General features: G+C 41.7%; 2 protein-coding genes across 3 annotated transcripts in view; both read right to left on the bottom strand.

Annotated features, from left to right (window-relative positions):
• Window positions 1-721: 721 nt before the first annotated feature.
• LOC105921196 (CDGSH iron-sulfur domain-containing protein 3, mitochondrial) lies at window positions 722-5,438 on the bottom strand. The gene is made up of 3 exons (XM_012856894.3): window positions 5,242-5,438; window positions 4,452-4,568; window positions 722-1,260 (listed from the first exon to the last, which is right to left on the bottom strand). Exons 1-3 carry the CDS (start codon window positions 5,350-5,352, stop codon window positions 1,072-1,074), a joined length of 417 nt encoding a protein of 138 aa, XP_012712348.2. The 5' UTR covers window positions 5,353-5,438; the 3' UTR covers window positions 722-1,071.
• Window positions 5,439-7,915: 2,477 nt separating this feature from the next.
• Window positions 7,916-16,219, bottom strand: part of LOC105921185 (MLLT6, PHD finger containing) — a 30,418-nt gene continuing 22,114 nt past the window's right edge. For both annotated transcript variants that reach the window (XM_036137085.1, XM_012856883.3), the window contains exons 19-20: window positions 13,970-14,182; window positions 7,916-11,250 (exon numbers count right to left, since the gene is read on the bottom strand). In XM_036137085.1, the coding sequence (XP_035992978.1) occupies window positions 11,215-11,250; window positions 13,970-14,182 (249 nt within the window). In that variant the 3' untranslated portion in view covers window positions 7,916-11,214. The remainder of the gene's footprint in view (window positions 11,251-13,969; window positions 14,183-16,219) is intronic.

Genomic DNA, 16,219 nt, shown 5'->3' with positions numbered 1-16,219 from the left:
CTCTTCTTACACTTATTTACTAATTTCATGTTTTGGAAAGCATCTTTCATACATTGAACGATAACGGAGTAATTTAATTTTGAAATAGCAGAAAATGAAGGCGTCTATTGAATGAAAAACCTTAGATTTCTGACCTGAGTGTGTAATCCTATAAGATCTTCACAGGTTAAGCCAAAAAAAAAAAAAAAAAAAACACACACACACACAAAGAAAAATCCAAGTAGTGTTTGGCATGTTGAACAAAGAATGTATAAAATTACTGAATCTTGAAGCCACCTACCGTAACCAACTAGAAAAGTGTAGATGAAAGGTAACATTTGTATTGTCTGACATTTCATGGATTGTCATACGCTGATATTTTATGAGCAAAATACTGAATTAGATTTTTGTCTATCGTCGGCCCATTGACCTTCTGGCTGCGGCTGCTTTTGATGGCCGTGCAGACTAGGAACAGGGACCGCTGTGATTGGCTGAGTGCGTTTGCATGAGCAGGAACTACTCTTGTTTTTATGAGCATCTCAGGAACACCGTTTCTCATTGTTGCAACTCCTTCCTGGCCCAGACCTCTGTGGAACTGTAACCTGCTCTAGTATAGTAAAATAAACAAAAACTATGTTTGGTTTTTTTTCTTCTTGTGGGGAACTTCTCACACTTCCAAATCGGCCTCCACAAGAGCTTCACTCTTTCCTAATGTTATCCACGTATCCACTGTAATTCAAAACACTTTGTCACCAGAATCTTTTATTAGAAATCACAAAAACAGGAAAAGTTTAGGGTTATACTCAGTACAAATCATCCACACAGTCCATTTGTTTTAACATGTTTATATTGAACCTTTACATGAATCGGGTTTAAACAACTAAAATCCTTCTTCGATGAATGTAAGATTTCTCTTGGTGCCCTGCGAGCGCAGACACAACGACACACTAAACCAATGAGGTTATGCATCTTTAGAAAAATATAACGTTACAAAATCTTTAATAAAGTCAAGCAGCAGTTCTGAAAAATGATTTAAATGTTACACACTGTCGGACGGCATGATTATGCTGAGGTAAAACACGGCGACCTGGATCATTTAAACAGGCCTTTAACATACTTCACCACATCCCTATAGATGACCTTGAAGTGCGAGCCGTCGCAGTACGGGGAGTTTTTGGTTTGTTTGCAGGCGCAGAGCAACACCGTCTTGTTTTTGTCCGGGGTGAAGAGTAGAGGCGAGATTTTTGGGGCTTTCGCTCGGTGAGATCCGTCACAGAAAGGCTGCAAAACAGGATATAAAATTAAAGACATGTCAAATTCATTTATTGTCACTTAGGGCTAGAGCTCTTCATGCTTCCCCTACTTCTTACATAGGAAATGTCATTCTGAACAAGATCATGGTTACTTTAATTGGATTTAAGAAAACAAAATGAATGTAGACTTTGGTTTTGAGTCTGACTGGTTCAGTACTAGCAAGTCTCCTTTAGACATGGTTTAAAGTCGCTAAGAGGCCGAGTAATAAGCTGAGATTTCTTCTAAAACATATTAGGCATCTGGTGTGAGCTAAACAGCAGCAGTCATATTACCACATTCTACTTTATTTGCATGTAAAAGCACAAATTGCTCAACACAAGAGACAAAAACTGGTGAAAGAAGGGAAATGTGACGGGATTCGTGCAGGAGGAGGTAGCAAAGACAACGGTTCTCAGAAAAGGGACGGCTTCAAGAGGATTTAAAAGAAGCCACATTTGTCTTCTTTCGGTGGAAAAAGTTGATCCGTCTTTATTACAAATATCAATGTGCGGATGTCAGCGCAGGTGCGAGTTCACGGGGGTGAACATTAGTGACTTTAGTAATCACGAGTGTTGAGCTCACATGTTTGAAAACGAAAAGGAAGGATGGCGTTGCAGATCTCTGTAGTTTGTTTTCTTGACAATCTGATCAGAGTCCCTTTTATCTTCAATATCCCTTATTTTGAACCACATAAGTCCAACATTTAAAAAAAAAGGCAGACAAATCAAAATAACACCATGATTTAATAGCAACATTTTTTTTTTCATAAATAAATGCACATAAGATGTGCAATTGAATCCAAAAAACAGGCCTTTTTGTTTTCAATTTCCTCCAGATTCCATCGCAATTTCACCTCTTCGTACCAATCTTCAGCAGCCTGAGCATCCGTTTTGGGCCCGTCTCTCATGTTGGTTATAGCTGTAAGGATTATTATCCTACAGGAGGTTTTTAACTTTAATATTCATGTTTGACAAATGTCTATGTTGGGGCAGGACCCAAATATCAGAAAATGACTGGTTTCCTGAGAGCCAACGTTTCTCCATCTTCTAGATCAAAGGTTACCAGATTGGGGGGGGGGGGGGGGTAGTATTTCATGCACTGTGAGAGTTCTTATAAAAGCACAACTTTATTCTCATAATTTTTAAACTTTATTCTTGTAATATTATGACTTTATTCTCACAATAAAGAAGAAAAAAACGGGGTCAAAAGCTCTCTTTCTCCATGAGGCTGGACACACAGTACTACTGTAGTCTCCATTATTTTCCAATCTGCTGCACTTCTGTACTGAGCTGATGCCGATTACTTTAAATAGGATGAGCACCATTTATCTTTATTGGTATAATAAAAGAAAGAAAAAAAATTGCGATTCATGATAAACTCAAATGGATGACAGCAGTACGGTCATTAATTAGTCATGAAAACTCACAGATGGGTTGTGATGAAAAAGATTATTTTGAAGTATTCTTTCAGTGAGAGAATCAAATATCAATATGCTCAAGAATTCAACTATATGTATGCTGTTTAGTGGTAAAATTGCACTACTTAAATCATGGTAAAGTAATAAAAGCAAGAAGTAGCGCTTTTGATAACAAGAACATTTTTTGAAGATTCGTGTTTCGACTATATGCACTGAAAGACAACAGCCAGATAGATGGCGAGGAACTCAACAAGACACTGGTAGAAACCTTGACCTTGGATGACCTTCAGATATAGGTCATCCCATCTGGGAATTACTTGTTTAACGAAATGTTAGAAAAGAGTTTAAGACCTGGTCTCTAATGACTGAGATGAACGCTGTTTATCACGCTGTATCGTCGCAGGTTATGGGTTCAAATCACGCCCCATTTCACTTTGCTGTCATCATTAACAGCATCTTTTAAAACACAGGGATATTTAACTATCCTTAAACTGTTCAAAACCAAGGGACCGTTTTCAAAACCCCTAAGAACTGTTTAACTCAATGGGTTTAACGCAATGGGTTTTCACTCGTCTAATTTCTGAATGGATCAAAACAGGAAGTGCTTTCAGTCTGACCGTCTCTTCCTGGTGATGTAGTTAACGACTTCCTGCATTTAAACTGTCCACTAACTCACGAGGACCATAGAGTGCACTATATAACCTTTCAAAGGTTTTCCTCTGCTTACTCTGTGTTGGAGGATATTAGGAAAACTACGGTCCAAATTACGCCTGCATGACAATCAGGGAAAAAAAAACATCTAATTGTAATCCCAGTGCTAAATTTCTCTGCCACTCGTTGTTAGATTTTGCATCTTTCGTACTAAAGTCAATGATCCAGTTTGGAGGGCAGTGAAAATCTGTTTACTGGGACTCCAACCCTTGCTCTGTGATTGTGATATTGCACACATCAATCCTGCCAGGATGGCTAAAAATGAATATATTGCACTTCTATAGATCTTAAAACACAGGCCGTCAAGTCTAAACATTTAAGAAGAACTTGCAGAACCGGAAATGATCCCTGCTGCTACTTTAAACACGGGAGGAGGTTTCACCTGAAGCCGTTTTAAAAATAAAGCTCTGGTCGAGAGACATGAGGCTACAGCTTGCTTGAACAGGTTTTCAGGAGCCAATAACCGCTGACGATGGGTCAAAAACGTTCTTGATGAATCAATTACACGTTTTCCCAGGAGGACAAGCCAACCCCCGTCTGCGCCGCGGCCTGCAGATCAGCTGAAGTTCACCGCTGATCAGATAAATTAAAGATTATTTCCCTGGAGTCTAGTTCAGTTCAAGCCTCGAGTCTTAGTGCAACACAAGCTCACGTCCAAGACTTGAGTGTTTTGTTAGGGACATCCTGGCTGTTGTTTGGCCACTCTGGGCGTTCTTTGATAAAACAAAGCTCTTTGTGAAGCACCCTCCCTGCAATCATTTTTCAGGCCTGAATAGACGTATTTGACAGCAGGCTTTATGACTGAAAAGGGCAGGGCAAGAAGAATGTATGGGAACGGCACGTCGCTTTCAGGAGGCTCTACAGATAGTCGTCATGCACGGCTGAAGAAAGGGAACGCAGCCTTCACTAAAGCTCCTGGGCTTTGCTGACTCTTTGAGAAGCCGATCTACGGGGAGGAGGTTCTAGTCAGGGTCCGAGTGCCCAGGCTCATTGGTTCAGGAGCCCTTGAATCTGAAGGAAGACAGCCGAGCTCGGCCTGCTTCTCTCTCACCTGTTTCTTGCTGTGACCGCAGGCACACCAGGCGTAACGTTTCCCAGCAGACAGCTTCACCCTGCTTGGGAGCCGGGCAGCAGGGACGGCCTGAGTGGACTGCGGGCACCTCTGAACCTGGAGGACAAAACAGGACAAGCACACTTAAAAAAAAAAAAAAAAAAAAAACAACACCCCCCACGTCTTTGTGCCATTGACAGATTAGATCTGCGCCTGTGGATTCCAGTGTGGGGCTGTGATGGTGGGGGCGTAGTTGACGCTGACAATCAACTGAGACTAGTCATGATCAGCAAAGGACACTTAAAAAAAAAAACACTAGAAAGGGTGCATTGCTCAGATGAAAGAAAAAAAAAAGGTCAGAATTCAAACTTTAAAACGTTTTGAAGTCATAGTTTAGTTTGATTAACAGTATTTCCAAAGTGTGATTCAAGCAGAAGTCACAGAAGCCAGACTTCTCAGACAAGATCGTGCACCACAGCGTCTCTGCAGGACCGACTAGATCTCGCGTTGCCTGGGTGCAGAAAGTGCCGATGAGCTCGAAGGAGTCTCCGGCTGCAGGTTTACCTTCAGTGACGGTGAGCGAAGAAGAAGAATGGGGGCCCGGGGTTGGACTTTCTCACAGAGGAAAAAATAAAAAAAATAAAAAAATCAAACCCTGCGTGAACACCCACAACCATGACGCAGCATTCTCAAAGTGAAACTTAACTCCTGTGAGAAATTACGTGAATAAAAACCCCGTCCTGACTGAGTCAGCAGCAGCAACGCAGAGACTTTCCGCAGACAGACTCACCGTGAAGGAGGAGGAGGAGGAGGAGGCGCAAAGCGGGAGCCGCAGCGGAGGTCGTCGGAAGGTCTGTGCGCAGGTTGCCCGCGCTGCGCAGATCAGCCCGGCTACGTTCATCCTGGCGCACTTTATGCGGAACAGCCGCTGATGATGATGATAATGATGATGACGATGATGCCTCTTCTTCTTCTTCAGCAGCAGCACACGGATCGTGTCTGAGATAGAAGCTCTGGTTTGAACATGGCCAGACTCCTCCTCTTCCTCCTCTGACTTATTTATCTCTGACAGCTTGAATCTGTGGGCCACACCCACTAAGGAGGATTGCTGGGAGTAAACTTCCTGATTAGTCAAATCGTCGCCTCTAAGGGATTTATTAGCACCAGGCCTGACAGAAGAACAAGCACTAATCAGGGTAGTTAGGATAATCATCTACTCGGTTGCTCCTTGAACTTGCCCCCCCCCCCCCTTTTTTTTTTAACTCTTGGCTCTTTTCCTGAAGCCTTGAACACGTAGAAAACACGCACACTTCCTTGCCGCAGTTTGCTGGCCTTTTCTCTTCAGATTGAATCAACATATAGGCTGTGTTGCATTTCAGAACACATTTTATAATAATTTGTAAAAGTGTTCCCAATCTAAACCGTCGTATTTCTTGGTTGATGGACGTTTTGGATCGTTGTTGCATTGAAAGGTTCCTCGTCACCATCGGGTTTCTAGCAGAAGCCTGAGGGTTTTATACCAGCAACAACAGCAACTTCCATCAAAAGGTAACAGTCCCAGAGCATTATGCTGCCGCCGCCATGCCTCGCTGTGGGGTTTTTTGCGTTCTGTTGATAGTGTTGTTTTTGCTCCTACATTGGTTTCACTGGACCAGACATTGGGAGACTTCAGTTCAATACACAACACGTCATCTCAAGGCACTTTTACAAAGTCAAATTCAATCAAATCACACAACTTCAAAAAGTTTCCTATGTAAGGAAACCCAGCAGGTTGCATCAAGTCTTGACAAGCAGCATTCACTCCTCCTGAAAGAGCGTAGAGCCACAGGGACAGTCGTCTGCATTGTTGATGGCTTTGCAGCAATCCCCCATACTGAGCAAGCATGAAGCGACAGTGGAGAGGAAAACTCCCCTTTAACCGGGAGGAAAACCTCCAGCAGAACCAGACTCAGTGTGAACGATTATCTGCCTCGACCTACTGGAGGTTAGAGAAGACAGAGCAGAGACACAAAAAGGCACAGAAACACACATTGATCCAGGAATCTTTTATATGATAGGGTAACAGCAGATGATCTGCCTCCCCTGGATGATGTCACAGCTAACAGAACGCCAGACCAGGTGTACCTACTATGAAGAGAAAAATGACAGAGAACAAAAAGTTAAAAGTTGAAATAAACAATTTATATGAAGAGAAAAATGACAGAGAACAAAAAGTTAAAAGTTGAAATAAACAATTTAAATTGGACAACAGTAGAACCCAGCAGTGAGAGAAATAGACACTGATGTCCTGAAGCAGCATAAGCCTTCTAATGTATTTTAGGTTGCATTGAATGTTTTTGTCTTTTTGATAAAAGGCTTTTATTTTGCCTCTATGGACTGCGAAGAACATGTGAGGCTGTTGTTAATAGTTGCACAAAAGTCCTGCATCTGCATTTTAATCTGAATGTGACACATTATCAATAACTGCACAATACCCCCCCCCCTTTTCTGACAAGTTTTTTTTTGCTTTACAACTTAACTTTAAATTAGCCTGTTATTTATGTTAATCTTGTGTGTAACTGTGTCTTTGCCACCGTCAAACCCCAGTTTCCCCATTGTGGGACAATAAATGTATTTCTCATATCTAGCCGCTCAACCAGTTTTCCTTTCATTATTTCATGAATTTTGAAGGTCACTGCTCAGTGATTGGAGGTCGTTAAGGTTCTCCAGCCACAGTCCACATAGTTTTAATCTCAACCAAAAATGGGCTCTGCTTCACGACTCTAAATTGGCCACCCAAATTGATAATGTGTAGGGCTCTCCGTTCTGCACATCATCATAACACATTCCCGCATGTTTGTGAACACTAATACCGCGAGAATTCAGCTTGCAGGCGAGGTTATCACGACTCCTTCTAGGTTGCAGTTATTCCCTTTTACAATGTTTCTGCCACACTTCTCCCCTTTCTATCTACTTTCCATCAACGTCCTTGGATACAGCAGAGTGAAAAGCCGGCAACCTTTCCTGGCTGCCCCCCTCTGTGGAGTGTGACTGCTGGACGGCGGTTTAGTCGGCCGTCTTCCTCACGGCTCTGCAGCTTTCATTAATTTAATAGAAAAACATTTGAACTGTATCCCTGTTTGATGATTCGACTTATTTTTGCTTAACTTTTAATATTCTAATCTATGGTGATGCATCGGTGTATACCGCATGTTAAACTTTAACGATGTGAACTAAAACTAATTGTTATAGATAAATAATGCTTCCCTGCTTGCAATTTTTTTTTTTATTTGGAAAAAGCAAGGAATAAAATAGCAAAACCGTTCTGTCACTCTTACATCCACATTTATCCTGCGTTTTTGCAGACCAGAAAAGTACTAAAAGCAAACCCCAAACTTTGTATCTACTTTATAATGATGCTTTTCTGCCTTTATGACTCCAATAAGGAGCAAACTGCCAGAAAGAACAGACAGTGGCACACGCCATGAAACAACTCAGTAAAATACATTTATTGACAAGAAAAGTTGTCTTTTAAATTTTACACACAAAAATATCAAAATACTTTACAGGGCTTTGAAATCTGAATAATCGTCAAATTGTTCCTATGGGTTTTGTCAAACAAATTCACTGTACAACGACAACAACGTGCTTTACTTATAATTCTGAGCTCATTTCATTTAGCTTTTTTTTGTATTATTCAGGGAACAATGCATTTTAATTGATGCATAGTTATAACTTGGTATTTAGCTATACATTTGAGAGACGTCTCTGCATTTCATGCAATCCATTTCCTAATAGCGGAAGTCTCATTTAGAGCCAGGTGCTTAAATGTTGCAATACATAAAAAGATACACAGTACGACATTCATAACATGGAATATGTTGGCTACCCAAGCCTCAAAGCTTAAAAAGGAGTGAATGTGTTTTCCCACAAACATATTAAAGTTTACAAGTCGTATTTTAACCAACGTTAAAATAATAATAATAAAAAAATGTCATAAAAAAAAACGATTTACATTTGGGCTCGAAGGGCCCCAGTGCAACATGACAAAGAAACCGCTTCAGGAAAACCTTTGCTCCACTCTGTGAACCAGCTTTTTCTTTGACTGAGAGGAAGATCCTATTTAATGACAGACCTCCATCTTGCAGTCGCGCCAACGCGACGTGACCAACAGTCGCCTTCTGTCGCTGCTACAACTGCACACAGTGCCTGGCAAAAGCATTCAGACCCTTAAACTTCGTCACCTTTCGTCGTCTCACAACCACAAAACCTCTACGTGTTTTATCTTGACCTTAATGTTGCCGGCCAACACAAAGCTGCACATGATTGTGAAGAGGAGAGAAGACGACCCATAGTTTTTTATATTTTGTTTGACAAAAAAAATAAAATAAAAATAAGTAAAAAATCTGAAAAGTGTGGCATGCAATTGTGTTCGCTCCCAGTTACCCTGACATCCTTAATTAAATCCTAAGCAACTACTTAGTGAGCAGAGTGCAGATGTGTGTGAATGAATCTCAGTATAAATGCAGTGCAAGTGAAGGCCTCAGAGGATTTGTCAGAGAACAACAGAGAACAAAGAGACCAGGGAACCAAGAACGAACTCTGTGCAATGCCTCATCTGAGCACGCAACGACTTTGGCACACTACCAAGACACGGATAACCTCGTAAACATCCAGGTGTGGCGAGGAGAAAATGAGCCAGAGAAGCAGCCAAGAGGCTAGTGGTGACTCTGGAGGAGCTGCTGCAGAGTCACAGCTCAGGTAGGACAACTCTTATTCGTGCACTTGACAAATCTGGCCTTCTGGACGGAGCAGAAATGTCTGTCGAGACTGAACCATTAGCAGACCCGTAGATTTAACTGGAGCGAAATGTAATGACTCAGAGGGGCTGAATACAAAGGCACACCGGTCTTTTCAAATCATTCGTTACCTCCTTCTACTTCACACTGATGCACTACTTTGTGTTGCCCTACCAACAAATCCAAATCAAACGTCTCTAGATGAAACTTCAGATAACCTGAAAAAAAGTTCAAGAGGAATGAATATTTTTTTCCAAGGCACTGTTCTCACAAACCTGTGAAACAAAGCAAACCTCGTAGGTCTGGGAGACCTGCGAACAGAAGGCGCACCGTTGAGAAACCGAAGAGAGCGATATGGGCTAGGGAGCGAGATCTGTTGGTAAAACCGAAGTAAAAACAGGCTACGGGTGAAGAATCAGAGTGGAGGGAGAAGGTCAGCCTCTACGTCGGGGTTTCACTGTCGTCTCAGTGCCGATAACAGTCACATTACGCATCAAACACTGCTATATCAAGAGTTCAACTCTTTCCTATGACTGCAACATGTGCTACAAATCATTGTTTCTCAGTCATCTGAAGCACGACAATAAACTAAAGAGCTCTGGATCTGAACACAAAAGTCACAATAGAAAATGATTTGACCATTTACCGTACGGTTATACACACGTTTCAGCTGTTGAAATCATCGTCAGTCAGCTATCAAAAAGTATAAACGAGTTTAAGAAGCTCATTTAAAGACAAACAAACAAACAAAAAAAAAACCCTCCATGTGCCCGAGATAATAATAAAAAAAAAACCTATCAAAGACAGAGACAGAGCAAGCCTGAGGGCTGCTGGCTCTCCCTGCAAATCTACCCCTTTATTAAGGCATTATCTATCCAGTATTGCTAAAAGAAGAGCTAGTTAAGAGTTATCCATGTGGGAAGGTAACACAAAGAACTTCAGGACAAGAGTGCAAAAATACTCACAAGTCATAAACCTCTTCAGTTCCTAGCGGCCTACTTTAGTAGGGACTCTGTGGACGTCGACACATGCAAAGTGCACACTTGTTCAGGAACACCGATGATTCCCTTTCCCAATGTTTGGTTTCGTCTGCTTAATCTCGCCAGCAACTAGGACTTAAAAAGACGGTAGGAACTCCAATGGTGGGAAGGAATAAAAGCCGACGCCGCTCACTGTCCGCGGCAGGCTGCTTTTTAGTTTATTTATTTATTTATTTTTTACATTAAAACGAGCAAACGCCACCGTATTTTTTTATTTTTTTAAATAGGGTGGCCGTTCCTATCCACTGAAGGCTGCTGCGGTAATGACTCTGCACAAAATAAAACAACGGAGGACAGCCGGCAGAACGCTTGAGGTAATAACTAGCTCAACGAGGAAACGACACGACCGACGTGACTACATCTTATACTTAATCAGTGCCAGCGGGAGGCTGAAACGTTCAGAGGGTGTGGAGGAAACTGGGTGAACGCAAACGGGAAGACGAAACGTCTCGAGGAAGACAGCCGAGGTTGCTAGGAGTGTCAGAAGTCTGTTTTTTGTTTTTTTTTGTTTCCCCCCCCGCGGACTGACTGGGAAAACGCCGAGATCTCAGCGCTCCAGAAGTCAGAGCGAAAAATCTTGAGCTTTAGATCGAACTCCGAAATAAGAAGCCCACCCAGCTCCTGCAGCAGCGAGCTTCATAAGCAGCCCCCCCATTGGTCGAGCTAACAAATTAGTGCAATTTAAAGAAGAGACCACTGTTTTCATGCTCTCTGAAAGCTGCCTAAAATCAAGAAAATAAAACCATAAAAAAAGGGACCTCTGATACTAAGAGCTTCAAAAACCACAAAACTTCACCTTAATGTCACGTTTTACATTCATATAAGTTTGCCAGATGAAGACGACAGAGGAGGGAGAGTCTTGGGAGTCCAGATCTTCCCAGAAATCGGCGATTCAGGCAGGATGTCGTCATCCGAACTGGACAGGAAGCGAGGAGGGACAAAACGTCAGCCGTTCTTGTCTCCCGTCTTCTCTCCCGCTGTCTGGGGAAACAAATATCACGATGCAACTAGTTTGCAAGAACGTGTGTAAAGTGCCTTATTTTAGCAATTAAAACAGAGGCTTGGAAAAGTATTTTTACCATTTGAATTGTTCTCATATTTTATCACAATAAAACCAGAAATTTTATGTTGTTGGGATTTTATGCGGTAGACCAACTAAGCATGAGCAAACGACACACAATTGTAAAGTGGAAGAAAACATTTGCATTGTGTTAAGTTATAACATTTATTTTGATGCATCATTGCAACATCCACCCAGGGAGCATTCCAGGGCAAAGGGTCTTGCTCAGGGACCCGGAGCAGCAGTCTGTGGGACTCGAACTGGGGAATTTTCAGCCTTCTCAGGACGCCAGCACCCCACTCTACCCACCATATTATGAAGAATCGCCTCTGTACATCTAAATATGAACCTTTTCCATTTCTCCTGTGCAAAAAGAAAACCCAGCTCAGGATCAGTCTGATGGAGAGCATCTGGGAAAGCCAGTTTAAAATCTTTCCACTGCCTCAGCTGTAATTAGGTCTGGACTTTAACTGGACCACTCCGACATCTCATGATGCTTTGATCTAAACCAGCCATCAGTTCCACAAAGTCTGCTCTATTCTTAATAAATGCTACAATACAATTAATTTTTTGTGGGGAAATAAAGAACTATAATAATTCTTGTTTCTATGTTTAGGCTAAAGAACCCAGAGAAGCATTTACAAGAGTGAAGAGATAATTTCTGAAGTGGAACAAGTCAAACGTCTAAGAAGATAAAAGTAGTTTAAACCTCTTTCCAAATGACTTTTTATTCATGAAATTATCAGTTTCCATATACTTTACTATGTGACTTCTGATCAAAGCTATGAAGAGAGACTGAAGGGAGCCACATCCGGCTCAACAGCCCCAGGCCGCCAACTCCTCATCTAAAGGGCCCGCAGCAGAGCAGGCTGTATGTTCAGGGCCGTGATCCCTGAGAATGAACGTGTGCGCGGTTGGCAGAGTGACTGGGTGAATGTGGTTCTAGTGTTAAGCGCTCTGAGAGCTCGGTATGACTGTGTCAGATTAGATCTTGTGACTTCCTTCTTGCCAGTCGGTACGATTCTCCCACTTGAGCAGAGGAGCTCCGTAGCTCCACCGGAGTCACTTCTGCTTCTCTGCTTTATCGTCTCTTTGCACCGTCTCTCAGGTTAGCTGGACGGCCTTGTTCTCATGGGTTTGCAGTTGTGTTATGCTCTCATAATTCGCTTGGGATATTGTTTTTTTAAGCTAACCGATATTAAAAGCACTTCCCAGGTTTCTCCCTGACCCGTCTGCCGTGCTCCTCGGTCTTCATGATGCTGTTTGTTCACTGATGCTCTCCAACAAAGCCCTGAAGTCTTCAGGGGTCAGAACAGCTACTAGAAATACAATTTACATACTTTAAGTCCGTTTACTGACAGACTTATTAAGGTGAATCAGATTAAAGGAGCTGAATGCAAAAGATTCAAACCGAACTGATTCAAATTTTTATAAAATGTCCTTTCACTTCACAGCCATGGCCTACTTTGTGTTGTTCTATCACACAAAATCCCAGTGAAATAAAGACGTTTGTGGTCGTACCATGAGCACTTTTGCAAAGTATCTTACCTCTATTTTACAGCGTTGCATTAAATCTTTCCTCACGCAATGAACAATATCTTACCCATAACATTCATAATGTCATAAAAGGTAATCCAACAAATTATGCAAACTGTTTTAATATATACTGCTTCACTAAAAGCATTCATTTGGACCTAATTATGCTATTTGTAACATTAAATATGTTTCTGATGACGTCAACCGGGTTTCCCCATATTTTAAATGAATACCACAAATACTACCTTTCCACGCTTCCAAATCATTCATTAATAAAAATAATGTAAAAAAAAAAATAAAAAAAAATCGAAATACTAAAACTTCCCTTTCAGTGCACCTTACCTGTAGCCAGAAATATTGAATATGGAAGGAAGGAGGAAAGGAATAAACAACTTTAGGAAGAAACGACATGAAAAAGCAAAAGAAAGGAAACGAGTACCAAATGAAGGAAGCAGGGACAAGGAAAGAAGGAAATGAGGAAGGAAAGAAGTTAGGACAGAAGGGAGGGAGAATGAAGGAAGAACAAAAGGAATGAAGGTGGGATGAAAGGACACAGGGAAGAAAGGATGTAAAGAAGGACAAAACATTTAAATAATGGGATAATAAGGAATAAAGTCTGGAAATACAAACATTTTTTTATTTCTCTTCCTTTATCCTAAAGTAATATCAATACTGAAGTCAAACTCCAGACTTTATCAGATTCATGTTGGAGGAAACATCTAAAACGGGGAAAAGATATCACTCTATTTGAGAAAAGTCAGACATCAAGACAGGGATTTTCTTCTTTGCATCACTGCAGCTCTGATAAATCTCTTAAGTCCTCAAAAAGAACAGGAGAATATGCTCTTCCTCCTACAGAACGTTTTGCAGTTCAGATTATATTAGCTAGTCCTGTAGTCCTGTGGAGGAAAAATCAGGATCAGGAAAAAAGCCAGAAATGGCAGCTCAGGTCTGAAGGAAAACCAGGATTTAGTGTCGCCAGTAAAACAGCTTGTTAACTTCAACCACAAAGAACGAAGTCGTTGTTGGGGGGTTCGCCGCGTTAGGAGCGCCGTCTGTTCACGTTTTACAGCCGGAAAAAAAACCTCCGCAGAGACTACTCACCCCGGGTTTGTGGAGCAGGTTGTCCTGCAGCCCGAAGAGACCGCCCCCTGCAGCGCCCTGCAGCGGGGACGCCGTCGCTGAGGACAGCAGGTTGGGCGACTGGGAGATCAGGGGCGAGTTGGGGGTTGAGTTCAGCGCTCCCGTCAGCGTGAGGCGCTGCAGCTCCCTCTGTCGCTGCTGATGCAGCATCTGGCACACCACCGCCTGCTGCTCCTGGGGGAGGAGGAGACCACTGCAGGGTTACTGATCTGTGCACCGAGATAACGCTAAAAAAAAAACCCTGTAGATTAACAATGAGGAGCAGCCATGTTTGAAACAGTGAAAGTTACCGTGAAAGAGAGGGAGAGAGGGGGGGGGGCAACCAGATCTACTGAGGTGAAAACGATTCAGAGGCATCAGGGGAGATTAAGAAACGTCACTTTGCTTTGCTTTAGAAAACTTGGGAGAGCGGAGTCTTGCCGTTCTTGTTTCAGATGCACTGCCTGGCTAAAGAGCAGCAAACCCTAAAATTTAACTTGTTATTTTTGACCCTTTTTTGTGTAACGGAACAAAAGTGAAAATCTTCAGTGCTCCTATTGTGGCGAAGAGTGAACTTCAGAGTCAAACAGGAAACAAAACGGGTTTCTATAATTAGAGATCGTCACAGCACATGACTGGTTGAAACCCCAGCAGACTCTCAGCAGTTTGCAAGTCAAATAAGCGTTGCACGATGAAACACTCCATACGGGAGGAGGAAGCTGCTCGTAGCACTTTAGGCTTTCTTTTTTTTTGTTGTTTTGCAACCTCAAGATGTTCAGTTTGCAACTTTAAAGAGAAAAATAACTAAATAAGCTTAATTCTGTGAACTGAGGCAAATAAGCTTCAAATAAGGACCTCTCCAAGGCTGCAGATGAGTTAGAAAAGTCAGGATCAACAGGTTAAATCTGCACTTATTTGTCTTTTCTTTTTTTTTTTGCAAAGGCCTTCCCACAAAGCAGAACCCTCCACCAAATGTATCCAACCATGTGAGGATCAGACGTTTCACAAAGAAAAGGTGGAATTTGATACACAGGAAGTTTAATTTTTGGAGAAACATGTTTTTTGACGTTCGCTTACAGTTTTTGCCCTCGGTTATGTCTGACAGGTTAAATGCTGCGTTTTCCTAAAACAAAAATTAATGGTGAATATCCACCAAAACCAACGACAAGACAAGACGGGATTATTGAAGCTTATTGTGCAAAGTTACATAAAAACTTTCTATAAGGATAATGGCAATAAATATAAGTTTGAAACAAGAAATAGACAGTAGGAACTACTAATAATGCATGACCACGGTGCTAATTATATTCGACATGAAATAGAGAAAATTGATGAAGCTAATGATACCCGCAATGATAAAAGTGGTAATAATAAAGATAACGATCATAATTAAATATTTTATGTTATTATCTGTGACATTAAAGCAACATATAGTAAATAAAATAACCTTAACAGCATCTACTAAGATGATGGGAGCAAAAAAGAAAAAAAGAGCCACGAATTAAGAAAGGGAAAGTATAAGTACTAATCATGTTTCTACTACTACTAACAACAACAACTGAATGGACCCCCATTGCAAATTATACAGTGTTTCAATATCAAAGTGTATGAAAATGCAGATGTTTGTTTGCTCTGAGGTGCCGAATGGGAATAAATGTCTACCGAGCTGTGACCTGACACCCCCCTCCTCCCCAGCATAGGTTCAGACAACTGGATTAACCAAAAGTTTATCAGTAATTGCGTTTGTTAAGTTTCTTGCACCACGGTCACCTGTTTGCATGCTTTTAGCTTGATTGTCAGTACATTGCCACACATGCCACTCACCTGGCCAACGCACTGTTTGTCCCTCTTTTATCAGGAAAACCATGCAGGAACATCCTAAAAACAGCTTCTTTCTCAAAGCTGTGAGGGCCACCGCCCCCTGCTGAGAATCAATTATGAAACCAGCAGCCCAGTTCATAGTCCGTTACATGTTTATAAACATGAATTATTAAACTATCTCTCCCCCGCTGATGTTCGATTGCACGACTTTAAGCTTCTCAGGGAGTGTTTGGACAAATCACGCAAATAGCAGTTTTTAAATCATTCTGTAAATAGACTGCTGTTCTTCCTCTTTTTTGAACGTGTCACTTTTATAAGACGCTGATGGATATTTGCACACGGGGAGTGTCTGTCTGGTACATTCATGTGAACCGCACATCGCTCTGTGAATCGACAGAACATTAGCATTTA

Source organism: Fundulus heteroclitus, chromosome 5 (genome assembly GCF_011125445.2).
Source record: "Fundulus heteroclitus isolate FHET01 chromosome 5, MU-UCD_Fhet_4.1, whole genome shotgun sequence".
Taxonomy (NCBI): Eukaryota; Metazoa; Chordata; class Actinopteri; order Cyprinodontiformes; family Fundulidae; genus Fundulus; species Fundulus heteroclitus.
Note: the sequence above shows the minus strand (reverse complement) of the source record. Positions and strands in the feature narration are given on the sequence as shown.

Coding starts and splice junctions, on each gene's coding strand:
- LOC105921196 (XM_012856894.3), bottom strand. CDS start 5,352: ATGAACGTAGCCGGGCTGATCTGCGCAGCGCGGGCAACCTGCGCACAG. Junction 4,569..5,241: donor CCTCCTCCTCCTCCTTCACG/GTGAGTCTGTCT, acceptor TTTGTCCTCCAG/GTTCAGAGGTGCCCGCAGTC. Junction 1,261..4,451: donor GCGGTCACAGCAAGAAACAG/GTGAGAGAGAAG, acceptor CCTGTTTTGCAG/CCTTTCTGTGACGGATCTCA.